At 40.3% G+C, this 17,846-nt stretch overlaps 1 protein-coding gene and 1 long non-coding RNA gene across 2 annotated transcripts; one reads left to right on the top strand and one right to left on the bottom strand.

The window, feature by feature from the left end:
- Positions 1-6,979: 6,979 nt before the first annotated feature.
- LOC138982777 (solute carrier family 2, facilitated glucose transporter member 8-like) lies at positions 6,980-11,276 on the bottom strand. Its single transcript, XM_070356108.1, has one exon. It carries the CDS (start codon positions 10,917-10,919, stop codon positions 9,525-9,527), a length of 1,395 nt encoding a protein of 464 aa, XP_070212209.1. The 5' UTR covers positions 10,920-11,276; the 3' UTR covers positions 6,980-9,524.
- A 4,231-nt stretch (positions 11,277-15,507) lies between these two features.
- LOC138983354 (uncharacterized) lies at positions 15,508-17,846 on the top strand. Its single transcript, XR_011461094.1, has 3 exons — positions 15,508-15,687; positions 16,843-16,963; positions 17,698-17,846. It is a non-coding gene; the product is annotated as an uncharacterized lncRNA (long non-coding RNA).

Here is a 17,846-nt window from a genome sequence, read left to right as displayed (position 1 = left end):
CATGAGTATCGGTTGTACACATCCAACATTATTCTCACTAAAAATTCAAAGCAAAGGTTCAATTCTCAAGAAAATCAATCAAACTAGAAAATTACAACAGCTCTCCATCAACTTTGCAAAACCTTTATTTGCCCAAGTTTGCAGAAACAAACAAACACAAAAATAAAGAAGGACAGCTTGGTGTAATTCAAGAGTTTGCGTGAAAAAAATGCTTCTTATATTACAAAAGCTACCATAGGGAAAAGCAAATTAAGCAATGCATAATACATAAATGATGTCCAAAAGTGAAACAATAGAAATTTGCATTACCGCAACAAGCTTCTTGGAACTATCTTTGTTGCCGTTGTTGTAAAGATTCAGAATACATTCAAGTATTATAGCAGTTCTGATTAGTACTGTCATGTACTATTCACTACTACTGTACAATGAATTGTACATTGTAAAACTATCTGCGGAAAAGGAAGAAAAAAACAATTCTTGCACGCATGTGGTTTTAAGTTGCAAAACAAGATTGTCGATCAGATAAAGTGGATCGATCTAATACACTCTTGATGTAACAAGCACAAGACCAGCGTAAATTTGCATTAATTCAAACTGAGTTTACACCGCTCTCAACTGATGATCAGTTTCACGCTGACAAAACAATGGAGAGTTATTATTTAAGCAATGCTGTGAGAACGCAAGTGATCATCATGATCTTTCTTTATTTGGTGTTTAACGTCGTTTTCAACCACGAAGGTTATATCGCGACGGGGAAAGGGGGGAGATGGGATAGAGCCACTTGTCAATTGTTTCTTGTTCACAAAAGCACTAATCAAAAATTTGCTCCAGGGGCTTGCAACGTAGTACAATGTATTATCTTACTGGGAGAATGCAAGTTTCCAGTACAAAGGATTTAACATTTCTTACATACTGCTTGACTAAAATCTTTACAAAAATTGACAATATTCTATACAAGAAACACTTAACAAGGGTAAAAAGAGAAACAGAATCCGTTAGTCGCCTCTTACGACATGCTGGGGAGCATCGGGTAAATTCTTCCCCCTAACCCGCGGGGGGTGATCATCATGATGAAGTTTTTGGCTGCTAGTGTTTATGAAGTATACACGCATTATGCAAGAAATGAACAGCGTCTATATATATGCACAGAAATCACATTTTTAATCAAACAATGCTGCCAAAGACAGCTGGAAATTCTCAACCTCAAAAATACTGAAGAAACCCAATTAGCACAACTTTATCACAAGATGAACAGCCACTATACTCACAAAGGAATGATGCAAATATCGTCGGTGAAATTGTGGGACCTCGGAAGTGACTCTTGGCGCCAAGTCACTTACCAAGTCACTTACCAAGTCATTTACCAAGTCTCTTACGAGGTCCCACAATTTCACCGACGATATGTATAACATATTGGATCCATATTGCAGAAGCAAGTGCTAGGATACTTTCATTCTCTTGAGCATGCTTACAATGATTTAAAAGAACCTTAATTCCCATGTAAAAGATCTTGTACACCACAACAAGACCTATATACAGGCTTTGAAATATATATATGGGACATGAGCATATTTCTACTTTGACACATAATTTCAAAAAGACAGCAGCATGGCTGTTTTCTGTGCAAAGTGAGGTTCTGACATGTGCTAAACTAATGTTCTAGGTTGACACTCGTGTTGGTTACACAACTAAATCAGCAACAACAAAATCCTCCGAAAACGGCGTATGGCTGCCTAAATGGTGGGGTAAAAAACGGTCATACACGTAAAATTCCACTCGTGCAAAAAACACGAGTGTACGTGGGAGTTTCAGCCCACGAACGCAGAAGAAGAAGAAGCAACAACAAAATTAAACAAACTATTCTGCACAGAAAGACCCCTGGTTGTAGATGTTTGGTTTGTGCGCCAGAGGAAGAACGGCCTTTAAGTGCACGTAAAAGCCTGGGAAGGTGTATGGGGATTTAAAAGATGTGCTACAATGGAAGAAAGCTTTCTCAGACCTGTTTACCCCTAAAACATTGCATGTGTATTTTCTGGGAGCAAAATGAGGCAAATGTGTAGTTTTGTAATTGAATGTGTAGAATTTCTCGTCGACCTATCACAACAACAAGAACAATGATTGCTACTTTTTACCACATGTATTGATTGACTGACGGAAAAATGGGAATTGCAGACAGTGCAATGAGCATGATGTTTTCCTTTCCGCGAAGACAAGGCATGGGTAGTCCTGATGATATTTTGGCAGAAAGACTTGGTTCGGCGCATTGCTAGTCTTTTTCTTTTTGGTCGGTGGCCTTTCGGAGTCATTTTCTTCACAGTTCTCATCTTCACTTTCGTGTGCTCTGCGTTCAGCCATTGTGTCGAAACGCCCGCATGGTTTGGCAGTAACGCTTTCAGTTGTGCCCGGCATTTGCTTGGAGAAGCCTATTCGGCATTAACAAGCTACAACGCAACGCCCGTGGGCGCTTTACGCGCTGCACGCAGCAAACGACTGCTGGCCGAAAACATGGATTGGAAAATGGATCGGTCAAGGGAGATGAAGAAAATTACGGATTGTGATATGCATAGCCGAAACAATACCGTTTGCGTGCAGGGACGGGGCGGTGTGAGAGCACAACGGGACAAGGAACAGATGTAAAGACGGGAAAAACGAAAAAAAAACAAAAAAAAAAACATTTAATTTTTTTTTTTTAAATACCGTTTGCGTAGAAAACGACAGACTTGCGTAGTTGCGTAGTATATTATTCAAATTCGTAGTTTACTACGCTCAATGTGTAGTGTAAACAGGTCTGCTTTCTTTAAACTTCGGGTAGCAACACCAAACAGCTAGTCTTGGGGAAAATGTCAACTAACGCTAAGCATGACAAAGCTGGCAGTTAGGCAACTGTATAACAAGTCTGTGGCCAGCATGCCAAGTTGATGGAATACTTGTACTGTATTTTACACTTCTGTCACAGGTAACAGACATTACATTTTTATGTTTTATATTTTGGGTGTCCCAACTTTTTTTTCTTCCCTGTCCCAGCTTGCATTCACTGCTCAATCCACATCTGAATTTCGACTGTTGTCAGCCTTGGCAATTGTACACACTCCAAGGAATGACGTCTATTAACTATGTGTACTGGTACATGTAATAGCAAATTCATGCTCCCTGAAGTATGTAAGCTTCCAGGCTGTACAATATTATAAGATGTGTCTAAATGGTAGATTGCCTGTGTAAGTTGCTAGACATTGTCTGTCTACTTTATAGTTTATACAAGGAAGGAATCTTTGAGCTAAAACTACAACTTCCCAAAACTAGTTGAATAATGCAAATACATAAGGGTATGATGTTGATAAAGGGAAGATTATTCTATGTGGAAACAAGCTAATAATCATATTCCCCATAGCACAATATTCACACAGTCTTAAGGAGCATGGGAATATTCAGCTGCAGAAATTGAGACTTAAAGCAGAGCTACTGACACTGAGCCATTGAAACAACTGAAAATACGTGTGATATCAACTTGGGAAGATGAAGCTGTAAGGAACAAAGCAGACACCCTGTTCTGCGTTTGTCTCTATGAAGACAGCAAAACGAGGGAAAAAGACAACAACAGCAATTACGGTTAAATCAGAGAAAATCACAGAACTGCTATCACAAGAAACAAGTCAACCAATAAGTTTAGAGTTGCATTTCAAAGTGTGATGTTAGCACCTGTGGAACGACGTATTGGTGTTACAAGGGTGTAACATCAAAATAACAGTACTGATGTCATCGCAAAGATCTTTAAATAAAACAACAACAAAAGACTCATTTTCAAAATGAAAATAAAGGAAAAAAACAACAAAAACAACAACAAAAACATAACAACAACAGAAATATAAATATTGAAATGGAGTCTATTTCGATGAACAAACAAGTTCAAAACAAAACTCGAAGCATGCAATAGCAAAAATTTTTTCCCAAAACACAACTTCCAGCATTATCCCATGTCCATGAAAGCCATTTTTCCAATAAATAAGATAATGTGATACCTGCAATGAAAGGACGCCCTTTGAACCACCCAAATGTGTCCCTACATTGCAGGTGGCCTGTGATAAAAGGTATTGGTAGAGATACCTGCAATGATAGACGTAGGGACAACAAGGGATGTCCTTTCAAAGGGGTTGTCCTCATAAGTCATATCGTAAGCTAGGGCCTCACCACACAAGTACCACTGTAGTTCTTTTGTTTGTTTGTTTATTTGTTGCTTAACGTCCAGCCGACCACGCAGAGCCATATCAGGACGAGGAAGGGGGGGATGAAGGGGGCCACTTGTCAAGCGATTCCTGTTTACAAATGCACTAACCCATTACTTGTGTCCCAGCAGGCTTTAGTAAAACTAAATTAATACCTACTGGAAGATTACCAGTTTCCAGTATGTTAAAATAGGCTTAACCTATCTACTGCTGGACTTACATCAGGACACTAACAGATTAAACTATACATGAATCGCGAGACAAGCGGCAAGAGAAGAGATTTTTGGAAAAAATACAGGTGAATGAGCAAGAAGGCAGAAAAAAGAAAAGAATTCATGAAGAAAAAGAGAGCATGACAGGAAAGAGGAACCAAAAATCTACCTAACAGCAAACTAGAAAGCTCCTGCGGTTCCAAAAACAGGAGGGGCCTTTAATTTCATAACCGCAGTGCCCCACTGCGGGACACTGTAGTTCATGCAAACATAAAAAATATCAGTGTACAGATAACAAATTAAATACCATTTGCATCTACCGTAGCAACACTTGTGAGTTAGTTACCATGCAACCCTGTGCTGGTTTATTTTTATTTTGTAATAGGATGCAACACAAGGTAATTTTAAACTCTGTTACTGTACACAGTATAGTATGTTCAGTTAATGGTTGAATTGCTGGACTGTCAGTGTCAACGGAAATATCATCACTGCTAAGAATCGCTGCTAAATGTTCAGTCTATTTTATGAATGTGTCTATTAGGCCAACAAAAAAAAATAGTCTGTTTACGGTAACCCGACCGACCCTATTTTTTTCGCGCGACCCTAGACTTTTTTTTGGCATTTGGGAAGAAAAAAAAAAGAAAAAAAAAATTATATTTTTGTTTTTTTTGGCAAAATAACGTACAAATATGATTTTTTTGGGGAAAAAAACAAAAATATCCCGACCTACTGACCCTATTTTTTTGGTCTATGTTACCGTAAACAGACTATTTTTTGTTGTTGGCCTTATTAGATCTATGTGACAAAACCTGTAAGTACAGAAGGGGATAACAGCATTTCAACAAGCAAAAAACCAGCACATGTGATCATTAAAGTCTTGTAAACAGTAATTTAACTGTGAACAAAACAAACCGCAAAACACAGATCAAATTCTAGTCAACTTTTCCTGCTTTTCCTGGGGGCAAAAGGTTTCTGTGACACATTGACAGCTTGCTGACAATGAGGTCGAATGACTAAGTATAACTGTCAACACTGACACATCTGCAGCTGAATGTGCTGGTGGTACTGCTAACGATTGAACTGCATGTGCATGCATAAAAATATGATTAACTGATACTTCAATTATTTTGTGTAGTAAATGTGTGCAGCTGAACTCATTCAGTCATGTTAGATCATCCCCACCCAAAAAAAGAAGAAAAAAAAAGACACTGATAAAACTTAAGACAAACCAACAAAACTTCCACTTACCGCAGTATAATTAAACTATTGGCATTAAACATAACATGAAATGTATCGATTGGACATTGGATTTCCCTTCTTTGAGCCATGTGACGTCAGAGGCCTACAAAACTTTATAATTGGGCGTTTCAGGTTGACCGAAACTTTAAAGGAACTACAAAACACACGTCATGTGTTTGATTGCATGTGTGTGTGCTGTTCAATGTCAAAACAACAACAAAGTCAGTACATGACGTGTGTTTTGTAGTTCCTTTGAAGTTTCGGTCAACCTGAAACGCCCAAATATGAAGCTTATGTGTTTGATTGCATGTGTGTGTGTGTGTGCTCGTTCAATCGTCAAAACAACAACAAAGTCATAGTACCTGAAAGGAATTCGATCGATACATAAATGTTATTTGCGTGTTTGACCAAAATATGCCATTTTACACAGATCTCGACAGTCATTGTTCACCTCGACCGCGCTAGCTACCGCGCTAGCTAGGTCTCGGAGAACAATGACTGTCTCGATCTGTGTAAAATGTCATATTTTGGTCAAACACGCAAATAACGTATATTTTTCCTACAGTACATGTTGACACATTCTCATACCATTCACCTGTTCTTACTGAAGGCTTTTGAATCCTGTAAATTCTACACCAGAAGTTTCTGAATCCAATCTAGACAGTTCATCACACTTATTGAAATGACCTATACCCAAAAGCACTGCCTAATACTAAATAGTAAACCGACCAAAGAGAGTAATGAAGCGAACTTGTGCGCTCCTTCCACAAGCCTTCCCACGAGCACATAGGTGCACCTAAAGGTACACCAGCGCACTTAAAATGTACACAAATGAAAAAAGACCTGAAAACAACAACAACAAATAAGGTACAGTGGAACCTCAAAACAACAACAATAAATAAGGTACGGTGGAACCCATGCTTTATGACACTATAATTTAACAACTACATGTACCGTATTTGACGGATTACAAGACGCACCGTTTTATAAGCCGCACCCCCAACTTTTAACAAAAAAATTGGGACGAGCCACGTATAGGCCGCGTCACTATATTAGCCGCCGTCGAAAAAAATATAATCAGATCGTGTCAATCAATCAAAACAAACAGGCAAACGAAAGTACGGTATTTGGCGAAATCGGCTCCGAGAATAAACAAGTGAAACAAAGAAGAAAAGTGAAAAAGTTTGAAGAAAAATATCACACACACAATTTGTAACCAACACACACATGTAGTTCCGCCCGGAATAAGCTTTTTTGGGATGATTTACGACTTTTGCGCACATTTCGAGCAGACGAAAACAAAACATGGCGGCTCTCGCTCCTCCAACTATCGCGAGACACAAACAAACGAAATCTCGCGCGCGCGAGATCCTGATACATCCGGTGTTTCTCTGTACACTATCTTGTCACGACGACTTGTTGACAAACGAAGATTCGCGAAAGAAAGAGAAAAGCGCCGAGTCTTGAGTAGAGAGCTAATATAAAGTACCGGTAATCGCTAATCGAGCGAAATGAAAATCCGCGGCGACTTCCATTAGGTGAATGCTATTCAAGTTTAGGTAACGTTTTAGCCGCATCTTTTTATAAGCCGCAATGCGATTTTTTTTTAAAAAAAGTCGCGGCTTGTAGTCCGTCAAATACGGTACTTCCTTTTAATACCTTGTGGTTTTTACATTTTCTTTTCATGACGTCTATGCATTTACCTGAATTTAAGATCCTCTCCCTTTCAACCTTCACCGTACTTCGTGGGCCGTGGACGACCCAGAGCCTCACAAAATCGACTTTATCTCTGAAACTCTTTGGAGTTTTTAATTGAGACTTCATGTAATCTCTAATCACCATATGACCCTTCCATCGTCCATTTTTTGAAAGATTATCTTTGTAAACAAACAAATAAACGATGACATAATTTGAACTACACAGTCCGGATGATGTGGGTCGTGGACGACCCATATGGAATTACGTAAGGAATGTTACGTTGTTTATCCTTATTCGGATGGCGTGGGTCGTGTACGACCCATACTCTGCAAAGAGGCGGCAAAATGTTTATCCCTATTCAGATGGCGTGGGTCGTGTACGACCCATACTTTTTACGTTGAATCCTTCTTTGAAAAGTGTCATCCGGAGTGTGTAGTCCAGCGCGTGATCCGGTGAAGGTTAAAACTTAAACCCTGATTTTCTCTCATTATTTTTCATGGTCGTAAAAGGAGGGTTCCACTGTAATTGACTGTAATGTCAAGTCCCACAAATCTGACAAAATCAAGGTACAAGTTTTAATACAATTCTGTTGTAACCTGATAACATCATATGTACACAAACCATCACATCCCATTCAATCCCTCTGTCATTTTATCTGAACACAAATTTCTACCCTCAAAGTCAAAGAACATTTCAAACACAAAGTTCTACCCTCAAAGAACACAAATTTGGTTAGAAATGATTGTGCTAATAAAACTGTATGCATAGATAGATAGATCTACACTATCTAATAGACTTATAAATATAATATAAAACCTTTTCAGAATTTAATTGTTTCTTTTCAAATTAATGTCATGCAGAACTCATACAGTATCAAACAAACCCAAGCATGTATGATTTATACGCTATCTTGTTCTACGATCTATGGCATGGCTTTCATATTTTAATACTCTTTTTTAAACTCATCCACCAGTGGACCCACACAACCAAATTAATAATCACCATACTTAGGAAACTCATTGCAGCTCTGTTAGTGTTACACTTACCAATCAGAGCTCACATACACACACACAGGGGTTCACAATCCATGAGAGTGGCATAGGACAAATGTCCTGGACAATGCAAAAGTGATAGGACATTTGTCCTGAACAAAAATAAATCAATAGGACTTTTTTTTTCTCACAACAAAACATAAATTTAATTAAACTTGACTATTTTCTTGTCACAAAGGTAAGAGAAGGTAACAGAAAAAATAACATAATTTTCTTGGCAAACAGGTAACAGAACAAATCAAAGTAATAAAAACGTGTTGTTCTGTCTCTGAGCTAACTGCGAACGCCAAGGAGAAGAAGAAGTCTGTGAGCTAATGACAACAATTCACTGTGATTGTTCCTTTCTCTTGCTGAGGAGCATGCGCTTACTGGTGGATGCCCACATTTCCACCCACTGTTATTTTTTTAATGTCATCCTTTGGCCCCTCCAGGTACACACGCATGAGCATGTCTTGGTTCTCAGGTGTGATTGTATTTCTCAATGCCATGCAGATCATATTCTGCACTGAGAAACACTTCTCAACATCCGCTGTGTGGTTTGGGACCAGTGGGAGTGTGACGGCACACTGAGCAAGTCTTGTGCTTTTTCGGAAAAAAACCGCAAAGAGAGGCAACTGTCAACCGGCTTGGAGCATTCAGAGTTGCGACCCTTGGAAGCTCTTCTCTATATAAAAACCACATAAAGTCTCCCCAAGTTTCGTCTGCTTGGAGAGACACATCGCTTCGCAAAACATCAATAAAATAGCAAATCAAACTACCTATAATTGGAAAGTACTGACAAAGTCCAGATCAAATGAAAGCACAATCGGACAATGACCACTTTGTGACAAAAACAATTGGACATGTATGTTAGATCATGTATGTCCTCTTGCATGAAAAATGTATAGGACACTGGGAAAATAAATCCGTGTATGTCCGATGTCCAACGTGGATTTGAGCCCCTGCACACACAAAAAATGTATACACACACACACAGGCACACACCGGCGCACACACACACACACACAATCTCTGTATCTGAGATGATGATGTCAACTACACAATTTACAGCACAAATATATACTGAAGTATGCAGGATCTCTGAAATGATGTCCATCTGTCCGTTACACTTTGACAGTACTTCGTCCCAAAAAGTACAACTCAATGTCTTCCAGAGATTTGCCTTTGGTCTCTGGAAGGTACTTGTAGACGAACCACACACTGAAGACACAGCAGGAGCCGAAGAAGTAGAAGACACCATCTTGTCCCAGCACAGCTTGAAGGGTCATGAACTCCTTAGTGACGAAGAACCCCGTCAGCCAGTTGAAGAAGATGGCGATGCCTCCAGCCATGCCTCTGCCTCGAGCAGGAAAGATCTCTGACATAATCAGCATTGGAATGGGTCCCCAACCCAGAGAGAAGCCCACAATGTACAGTGTCAGGCAGACAACTGGCAGCCACATGTTTAAAACCTCTGGCAGCAATTTCTGAGCAGACAGCTTGTAGTAAAGTCCAAAGGCAAAGAGTGTCACTGCCATGATGATCCCAGCCAGGATAAGGAGTTTTTTGCGCCCTGTTCGATCCATCAGGAAGCAGGCTAATAGTGTAGCGAATACCTGCACCAGTCCGATCAGCACTGTGGCTGCGTAGGCCATGTCGGGAATGGCTGTATTGAAGATAGAGACGGTATAGAACATGATAGCGTTGATGCCACTGAACTGCTGGCACATCATGATCACCAGGCAAAGAAACAGTGGGCGCTTCAGTTCATCTCTGCCAAAAAACTCTGACCAGGACATCTCTTCCTGTGTGTCAAGCCCTTCCTCAATGTCCCTCAGTTCTTCTTGCACGTCAGCATGGGGGTCACGTACCGCTGCCAGTGCTTGCCGGGCATCCACTTTGCGATTCCTCCCCAGCAACCAGCGTGGTGTTTCTGGGATCATGCAGGCGCCGACAGCAGACAGCACTGCGGGCACGAGGGCGGCGTGTGCCATCTCCTTCCACTCGTAATCCAGCCCAAGGATGTAAGCGGCGCAGATACCGATGACGATGAGGAGCTGGACGCATGAACCCAGGACCCCACGTCTGGACTTCGTAGAGATCTCCGCAACGTACATCGGCACACACACGGTCACCATTCCGCTGCCGATGCCAGTGAGAAAGCGCCCCACGAACAGGTATGTCACGGACTGTGCTGCGATCATCGAACCATAACCGAACAAGAAGGGCAGGGAAGACAGGAAGATGGTTCGCTTACGTCCTAGCTTCTCGATAAACCAACCGCTCAGCGGTCCCCCGAACAGTGCTCCAACTGTCATCAAGGAACCGAACCAGCCAGCGTCTTCCTCTTTCAGAACGCCATGTTTCACCATGCTTGGGATAGCCGGAGAGCTGTAGCCGATGGTGAAGCCGAAGTTGAGCGCTCCGATGCATGCACAAAGTGTGCAAAACACCATAGATCTGATGGAACCTTCATATTTTGTTGAGAGTGGGCGCTCCATGTCCAACGTGTCAGCCATGTTTTGATGACGACTCCGTTTCTAGGCGGTGCGTATGCATAGATGCCTCCCGTAAAAATACAACCACGGTAGACTATCGAAACGAAGATGAACAAGTTTGCAGCTCAATTTTTCGTTAGCGGCCCTACCCAACGGCTTCTAAAAGTATTGGTGGGAAAAAATCAATAAAAAAAAATGAGCATACACAGATTATGGGTTTCCTTTTAGCATCGTAGGTGTTGGCTTTGAGAGAGGTTTCTAAATCTAAAGCTGACACCTGAGCATGATTTATAGCACTGTCAAAATTTAATGCAAGTTGACACCGCCTTGTTGGTCTTCCTTTTCAGTCACTTTCCACATAGCTCTGGATGAGAAAAAATCGATACTTAGAAATAGATGGAAATGTCATTGGTCTAAAAAGGATTCCTGACAAGATTTTCCATGCACCAGAGATTCATACACAGTTTATTCCAGCGCCTGTGTAGTACAAGGGAGGCAACCGTTGGTCAGTGCGTTTCTTCAGATTTCACGCTTATGCCCCCTCCCTGTTCAAGGAAAACAAGAAACATGTCCAGAGATATTCGATTGTTTAACCGGCAGAATGAGTTAGACGGAAATTATTTTTTTATTTACTGAGGCCCTTAACGCTTCCTTTCCTTGCTTTGTGCATGCCTCCCCGAAATGGTTCAGTACACCATGCAGACTTTTCAGATCAGCATCTTTTGCTTTAGTGTACGTTTGCCTGCTGACTTAAAAGTCTCGTTGATTGGTTGTTTGAATGATTGTTTGAATGATTGATTGATTGATTAATTGATTAATTGATTGATTGATTGATTGATAGATTGATTGATTGGTTGGTTGGTTGATTGACAGATGCGCTAAACACTCCGACAGTACATTCATCTTCAAATGTGCTGTGTATTCAATTTTTCTATTCAATTCATCAATACAACTTTATTATGTAAATGTGATATATACATGGATTTGTGTTTTGGCTCATGCACAAGCAAAGATTTAAATCGTTCTGTAAACCATAACTTGACGTTACGCTATGCTTAATTTTACTGTACTTTACTTCCATCGCTTTACTAGAGTTTACATGAAATATGACCCTGTTACTCCTGCTAAAAGAATTTTAAGAGTTTTTGCTTTTCATCCTTTTTACATAATTTCTCTCGTTAATTTGTTATTCATGGGAATGCCTGCTTTGTTGCTTGTGTAATTGTTTTTGCTAAATTTGCATCACATTTTAATATTTTTGTTCACGACCATCGCTACCTATAAAGACATGTAAAACATGCTGACAGAATTTCAGGAAAGTTAAAACAAATTCAAATTCCACACCGCCCCCCACCCCCTCCCCCCACACACACACCACACACACACCACACACACACACACACTCACACACTACCGGGTTATTTTGGAAAGACACAATGGATATATTATTAATACTATTTTAGAAAGAATCAATGGATGTATTATTTTATGAAAGCCCATTGGCGGTCGATACCTGAAGTACTTTTACCCTAATTGTTTCTTTCCTATGTATATTTGATATGATTTCGTTAAAAAAAATTGTTTTGTTTGTTTTTGTATAAATATTCCTTTTTATCAATAAACAGTTTCATTCATCGCTACCTTTGGTTTATATCAGAATGAATGCAAGTATGGCGTTATCACCACTCCTGACTTGAAAACAGAATGCCTGCCTTGGTTTTATTCAGCCTGAAACATGTCACAGCCAGCGTCAAATTACAGCGCATAATAGAGTCGTTTTCACGGGGGCGTAAAATATGCCCCCACACCGTGCGGTGTAGTGTACGACCTTGGAGGGCCCCAAAGGGTTTAAAATCGTGATCGTGATTGGCGTTTTTTGACCTTTCTGTGACCGTGATTGCCGAAATTTCCATTTCTGTGATCGTGATGGGACTTTGCCCATGATCCGTGATGACAAAAAAATCAAGTCTCGTGATCGTGGTCGTCATTTGTTTTCGTGATCGTAATGGGCATTATTGCAAAGCATTTTATTTTCAACGTACATTTTTCACAGCTGTATCACTCTATGATCCTCTATTCGTCAAGGTGTTTGTGATCGTGAAAACAAAAATCAAGGTAACTGTGATCGTGAAAGCTAAAATTTCCCTTCCCGTGATCGTGATGATACCCCCCCTTTGGGGCCCTCACCTTGGATAAGCACTCACACGGTCCCCCACCGGTGAAGTGAAGTCGCTGTCACCCCACACTTGTCGCACAATACATAATGCGGCGTTCACCGACTGGCTTTCAGTGGCAGGGTTGATTCACGCCCATCTCTTTTTACATTTTGTCAAGTTTTGTGTGTCTGTGCGTGTGTGTGTGTAGAGCGATTCAGACTAAACTACTGGACCGATCTTTATGAAATTTTACATGAGAGTTTCTGGGTATGATATCCCCAGACGTTTTTTTCCTTTTTTCGATAAATGTCTTTTATGACGTCATATCCGGCTTTTTGTAAAAGCCTGTTGAGGCGGCACTGTCACACCCTCAATTTTCAATCAAATTGATTGAAATTTTGGCCAAGCAATCTTCGACGAAGGCCGGACTTCGGTATTGCATTTCAGCATGGAGGCTTACAAATTAATTAATGACTTTGGTCATTAAAAATCTGAAAATTGTAATTAAAATTATTTTTTTATAAAACGATCCAAAATTACTTTTATTTTATTCTTCATCATGTTCTGATTCCAAAAACATATAAATATGTTATATTCGGATTAAAAACAAGCTCTGAAAATTAAAAATATAAAAATTATGATCAAAATTAAATTTCCGAAATCGTTTTAAAAACTATTTCATCTTATTCCTTGTCGGTTCCTGATTCCAAAAACATATAGATATGATATGTTTGGATTAAAAACACGCTCAGAAAGTTAAAACGAAGAGAGGTACAGCGGCGTGCTATGAAGCACAGCGGCAACCGCTACCGCACCTAACAGGCTCGTCACTTTCACTGCCTTTTGCACTAGCGGCGGACTACGTTCAGTTTCATTCTGTGAGTTCCACAGCTTGACTAAATGTAGTAATTTCGCCTTACGCGACTTGTTTTTCTCTTCAGCGGAGAATTAAAAAAAATAAAAATAAAAACAAACCTATCCTCAAAGCTGATATTTTGTGTTCCCGAAAGCGTGGGACCTGGAATATATGAGAGTCGCGTCGTTTCGAAAAGAAAGAAAGACTGAAAGGAAGAGAGAAAGAACAATCAATCAATCAATCAATATGAGGCTTATATCGCGCGTATTCCGTGGGTACAGTTCTAAGCGCAGGGATTTTTTTTTTTATTATTATTATTTTTTTAATGCAATTTATATCGCGCACATATTCAAGGCGCAGGGATTTATTTATGCCGTGTGAGATGGAATTTTTTTACACAATACATCACGCATTCACATCGACCAGCAGATCGCAGCCATTTCGGCGCATATCCTACTTTTCACGGCCTATTATTCCAAGTCACACGGGTATTTTGGTGGACATTTTTATCAATGCCTATACAATTTTGCCAGGAAAGACCCTTTTGTCAATCGTGGGATCTTTAACGTGCACACCCCAATGTAGTGTACACGAAGGGACCTCGGTTTTTCGTCTCATCCAAAAGACTAGCACTTGAACCCACCACCTAGGTTAGGAAAGGGGGGAGAAAATTGCTAACGCCCTGACCCAGGGTCGAACTCGCAACCTCTCGCTTCCGAGCGCAAGTGCGTTACCACTCGGCCACCCAGTCAAAAGGAGCAAAGTCTGGGTATGTGTCTTTGTGTCTGTGGTATTAATGTGTATTTGGTTTGCTTCATTGAGTACAAAAAGATACACGCTCACAAATCACACACACCACACACACACACACACACACTTCCTCGCGATGCCTCACACGTGAAAAGAAACCGCTTAGGTCTTTCACAATCAAATTCACGATAATTTATTTCCATTAATTCACCACAACGCTCACAGAAATGAAAATGATAAATTAGAGAGATAAAACGCGAACGCTGACTAGCTTGGGAACTTGCATTCGACGCTACGACCGTACACTGAATTAATGTTCTGAATCTGAATCGCGCAGCTACAAAAACATATGTGTTTCAACAAGTCATCGTCCAGAGTCACCGTCTAAAGTAGCATACATTAAACCAAGACGAGTGTGGTGCAAAAATAAACAACCGAACAAAAATCCAGTTTTTTAATTTTATTTTAGAATTGTTTACACGAACATATCTTTCTATCAAATTGTAATTTTGTGTTGCTGTAAGTGTTGTTGTGTTTTTCAGTGTTGGTGAAACGACATCAACAAAGACCACCAAAACCCAAAGAAAATCAGGACTTACATGGGAGTGAATTTTAAAATGGGAGGAAAATTTTCCAACCTCATGAACAAACAAACATGGCAAATTCGTAAAAGGCAAGAGGGGGGGGGGGGGGGGGGGGGGGGGGTGTGTGCGTGTTCCGCGCTGGTCTAAACTGAGCACAGAAGACGCGTTACGGTCATGGCTGTCCAGAGTGTGGTTCATGACCACGATAACTTTGCGGGTACAACTTCAGAGCTCCAGGCAAACTTAAATTTTCTTTTGCCATGCAGACATGCAGTTCGCTCTGATAATGTTTCATTATTGGAACCGTAAGTTAGGTATGTGTGGTAGAATGACGTCATCTGGTTTTGAAATCCGACATGACGTCATCTTTGCGTAAGCTTAGCAGAAGATTACAAAGAGCGAAGGAGATCCCGATTCATCGTTGCGGTCAATTGTGAAATTAAGTGAGTTGAACAGTCAGTTTTGTACTGCATTATATTCTTCAAACAAACCCAATTATCATTTTCGAGGTCGGGCATTATCAATCAATCAATCAATCAATCAATATGAGGCTTATATCGCGCGTATTCCGTGGGTACAGTTCTAAGCGCAGGGATTTTTTTGTTTATTATTATTTTTTTTTAATGCAATTTATATCGCGCACATATATTCAAGGCGCAGGGATTTATTTATGCCGTGTGAGATGGAATTTTTTTACACAATACATCACGCATTCACATCGGCCAGCAGATCGCAGCCATTTCGGCGCATATCCTACTTTTCACGGCCTATTATTCCAAGTCACACGGGTATTTTGGTGGACATTTTTATCTATGCCTATACAATTTTGCCAGGAAAGACCCTTTTGTCAATCGTGGGATCTTTAACGTGCACCCCCCAATGTAGTGTACACGAAGGGACCTCGGTTTTTCGTCTCATCCGAAAGACTAGCACTTGAACCCACCACCTAGGTTAGGAAAGGGGGGAGAAAATTGCTAACGCCCTGACCCAGGGTCGAACTCGCAATCTCTCGCTTCCGAGCGCAAGTGCGTTACCACTCGGCCACCCAGTGACCTGGAGAACGCCCATCTGGTGGTATTTCAGTGTGGATGGTAAATATGTAAGCGAAAACTGAAAGATAACTTCCCTCTCGTCTAAGCTACAATATAATCTTGTAAATCTTAATTTTATGCTAATAAATCGTCTACATCTTAAGGGCGAGAGCGTTTGTATGCAGTGAATTGTTTATTCAATAGTCTTTTTAAACCTTAGCCGTCATGTATTGAAATGCTTGTGATGTTGTAGTGTTGTGTTTGTCGTTTTATGGACCATCATTTTAATTCCTCAGGCTTGAGACAATGAAGTTGATCTGGTTTGACTTGATTTGATCATGCATATGTAGATTGTTGAGTTTTTAAGATGGGATTAGCGCATCCTTCTAGTTGGACACATAGCCTACCATGTACTCTTTATATCCCATTTAATATTTATTATTTACATTTTTGTTGATTTTCTGAGAGGCTTAGTCAAAATGAATAACTTGATAATAATGTAAATTATTCATGAGTGAATGCATGTGAATCAGCTGCACCACCATTTGCTTGTGTGATAACTTTCAGACATGTCTTCGCTGGAGGACGAGTCCATGTTACCGCTGTTGGGGGTGGCAGGAATGTTGACTCTGACCACTCTCACTTTCGTTGTGGTGGTCTATCTCTCCATTAGGACTGCAGAAGAACGGTAGAAATCAACACAAACAAACTATCAAATTTTTTTTTGACGAACAAGCAGACAAACACAATTAAATACTGACATATACACAAAGAAGAATGAAACTGATATTGTCTAGTTTGTGATCGTTTGCTTTACAAGTTTCCAAAAGAACTTGAATATCAAAGTATTCGAATTTAATTTTGTTGACTGATTAATTGATCGATTGATCGATTGATTGGTTGATTGATTGATTGATTGGTTGTGGTTGGTTAATTGATTGATTGATTGGTTGTGGTTGGTTGATTGGTTGATTGATTGATTTTAATATGTATGTTTTTCTTAGTGTGTAGGCCTATTGCGGTGCTTTGGTTTGGTTTGGTATTGGTTAGTCTGCTTTGGTTTGGTTTGGTATTGGTTAGTCTGGTTTGGTTTGGTTTGGTATTGGTTAGTCTGCTTTGGTTTGGTTTGGTATTGGTTAGTCTGGTTTGGTTTGGTTTGGTATTGGTTAGTCTGGTTTGGTTTGGTTTGGTATTGGTTAGTCTGCTTTGGTTTGGTTTGGTATTGGTTAGTCTGCTTTGGTTTGGTATTGGTTAGTCTGGTTTGGTTTGGTTTGGTATTGGTTAGTCTGGTTTGGTTTGGTTTAGAGTTGGTCAAATCTGGGGTGATGATAAATGTTATTTTACGCCCTTACGGTAAAACCACTAGGGGCATGTTCTGGTCATAAACCAAACAACACGAACATCCACTGTTTTCCTTACCAGAGAACAAACTAAGGCTGACTTCAAACGGATGGTGCGAGAACTGGACCTGATCAACTATGAAGACTGGCCAGCCGCTACAGATGTCGCAGAGATGGACAGTTTGAATGGACCCAGTCCCGCACTCAGTCACTACAGTCTGGGGTCACAAC

Source organism: Littorina saxatilis, linkage group LG12, assembly GCF_037325665.1.
Source record: "Littorina saxatilis isolate snail1 linkage group LG12, US_GU_Lsax_2.0, whole genome shotgun sequence".
In the NCBI taxonomy this organism is placed as follows: Eukaryota; Metazoa; Mollusca; class Gastropoda; order Littorinimorpha; family Littorinidae; genus Littorina; species Littorina saxatilis.
Note: the sequence above shows the minus strand (reverse complement) of the source record. Positions and strands in the feature narration are given on the sequence as shown.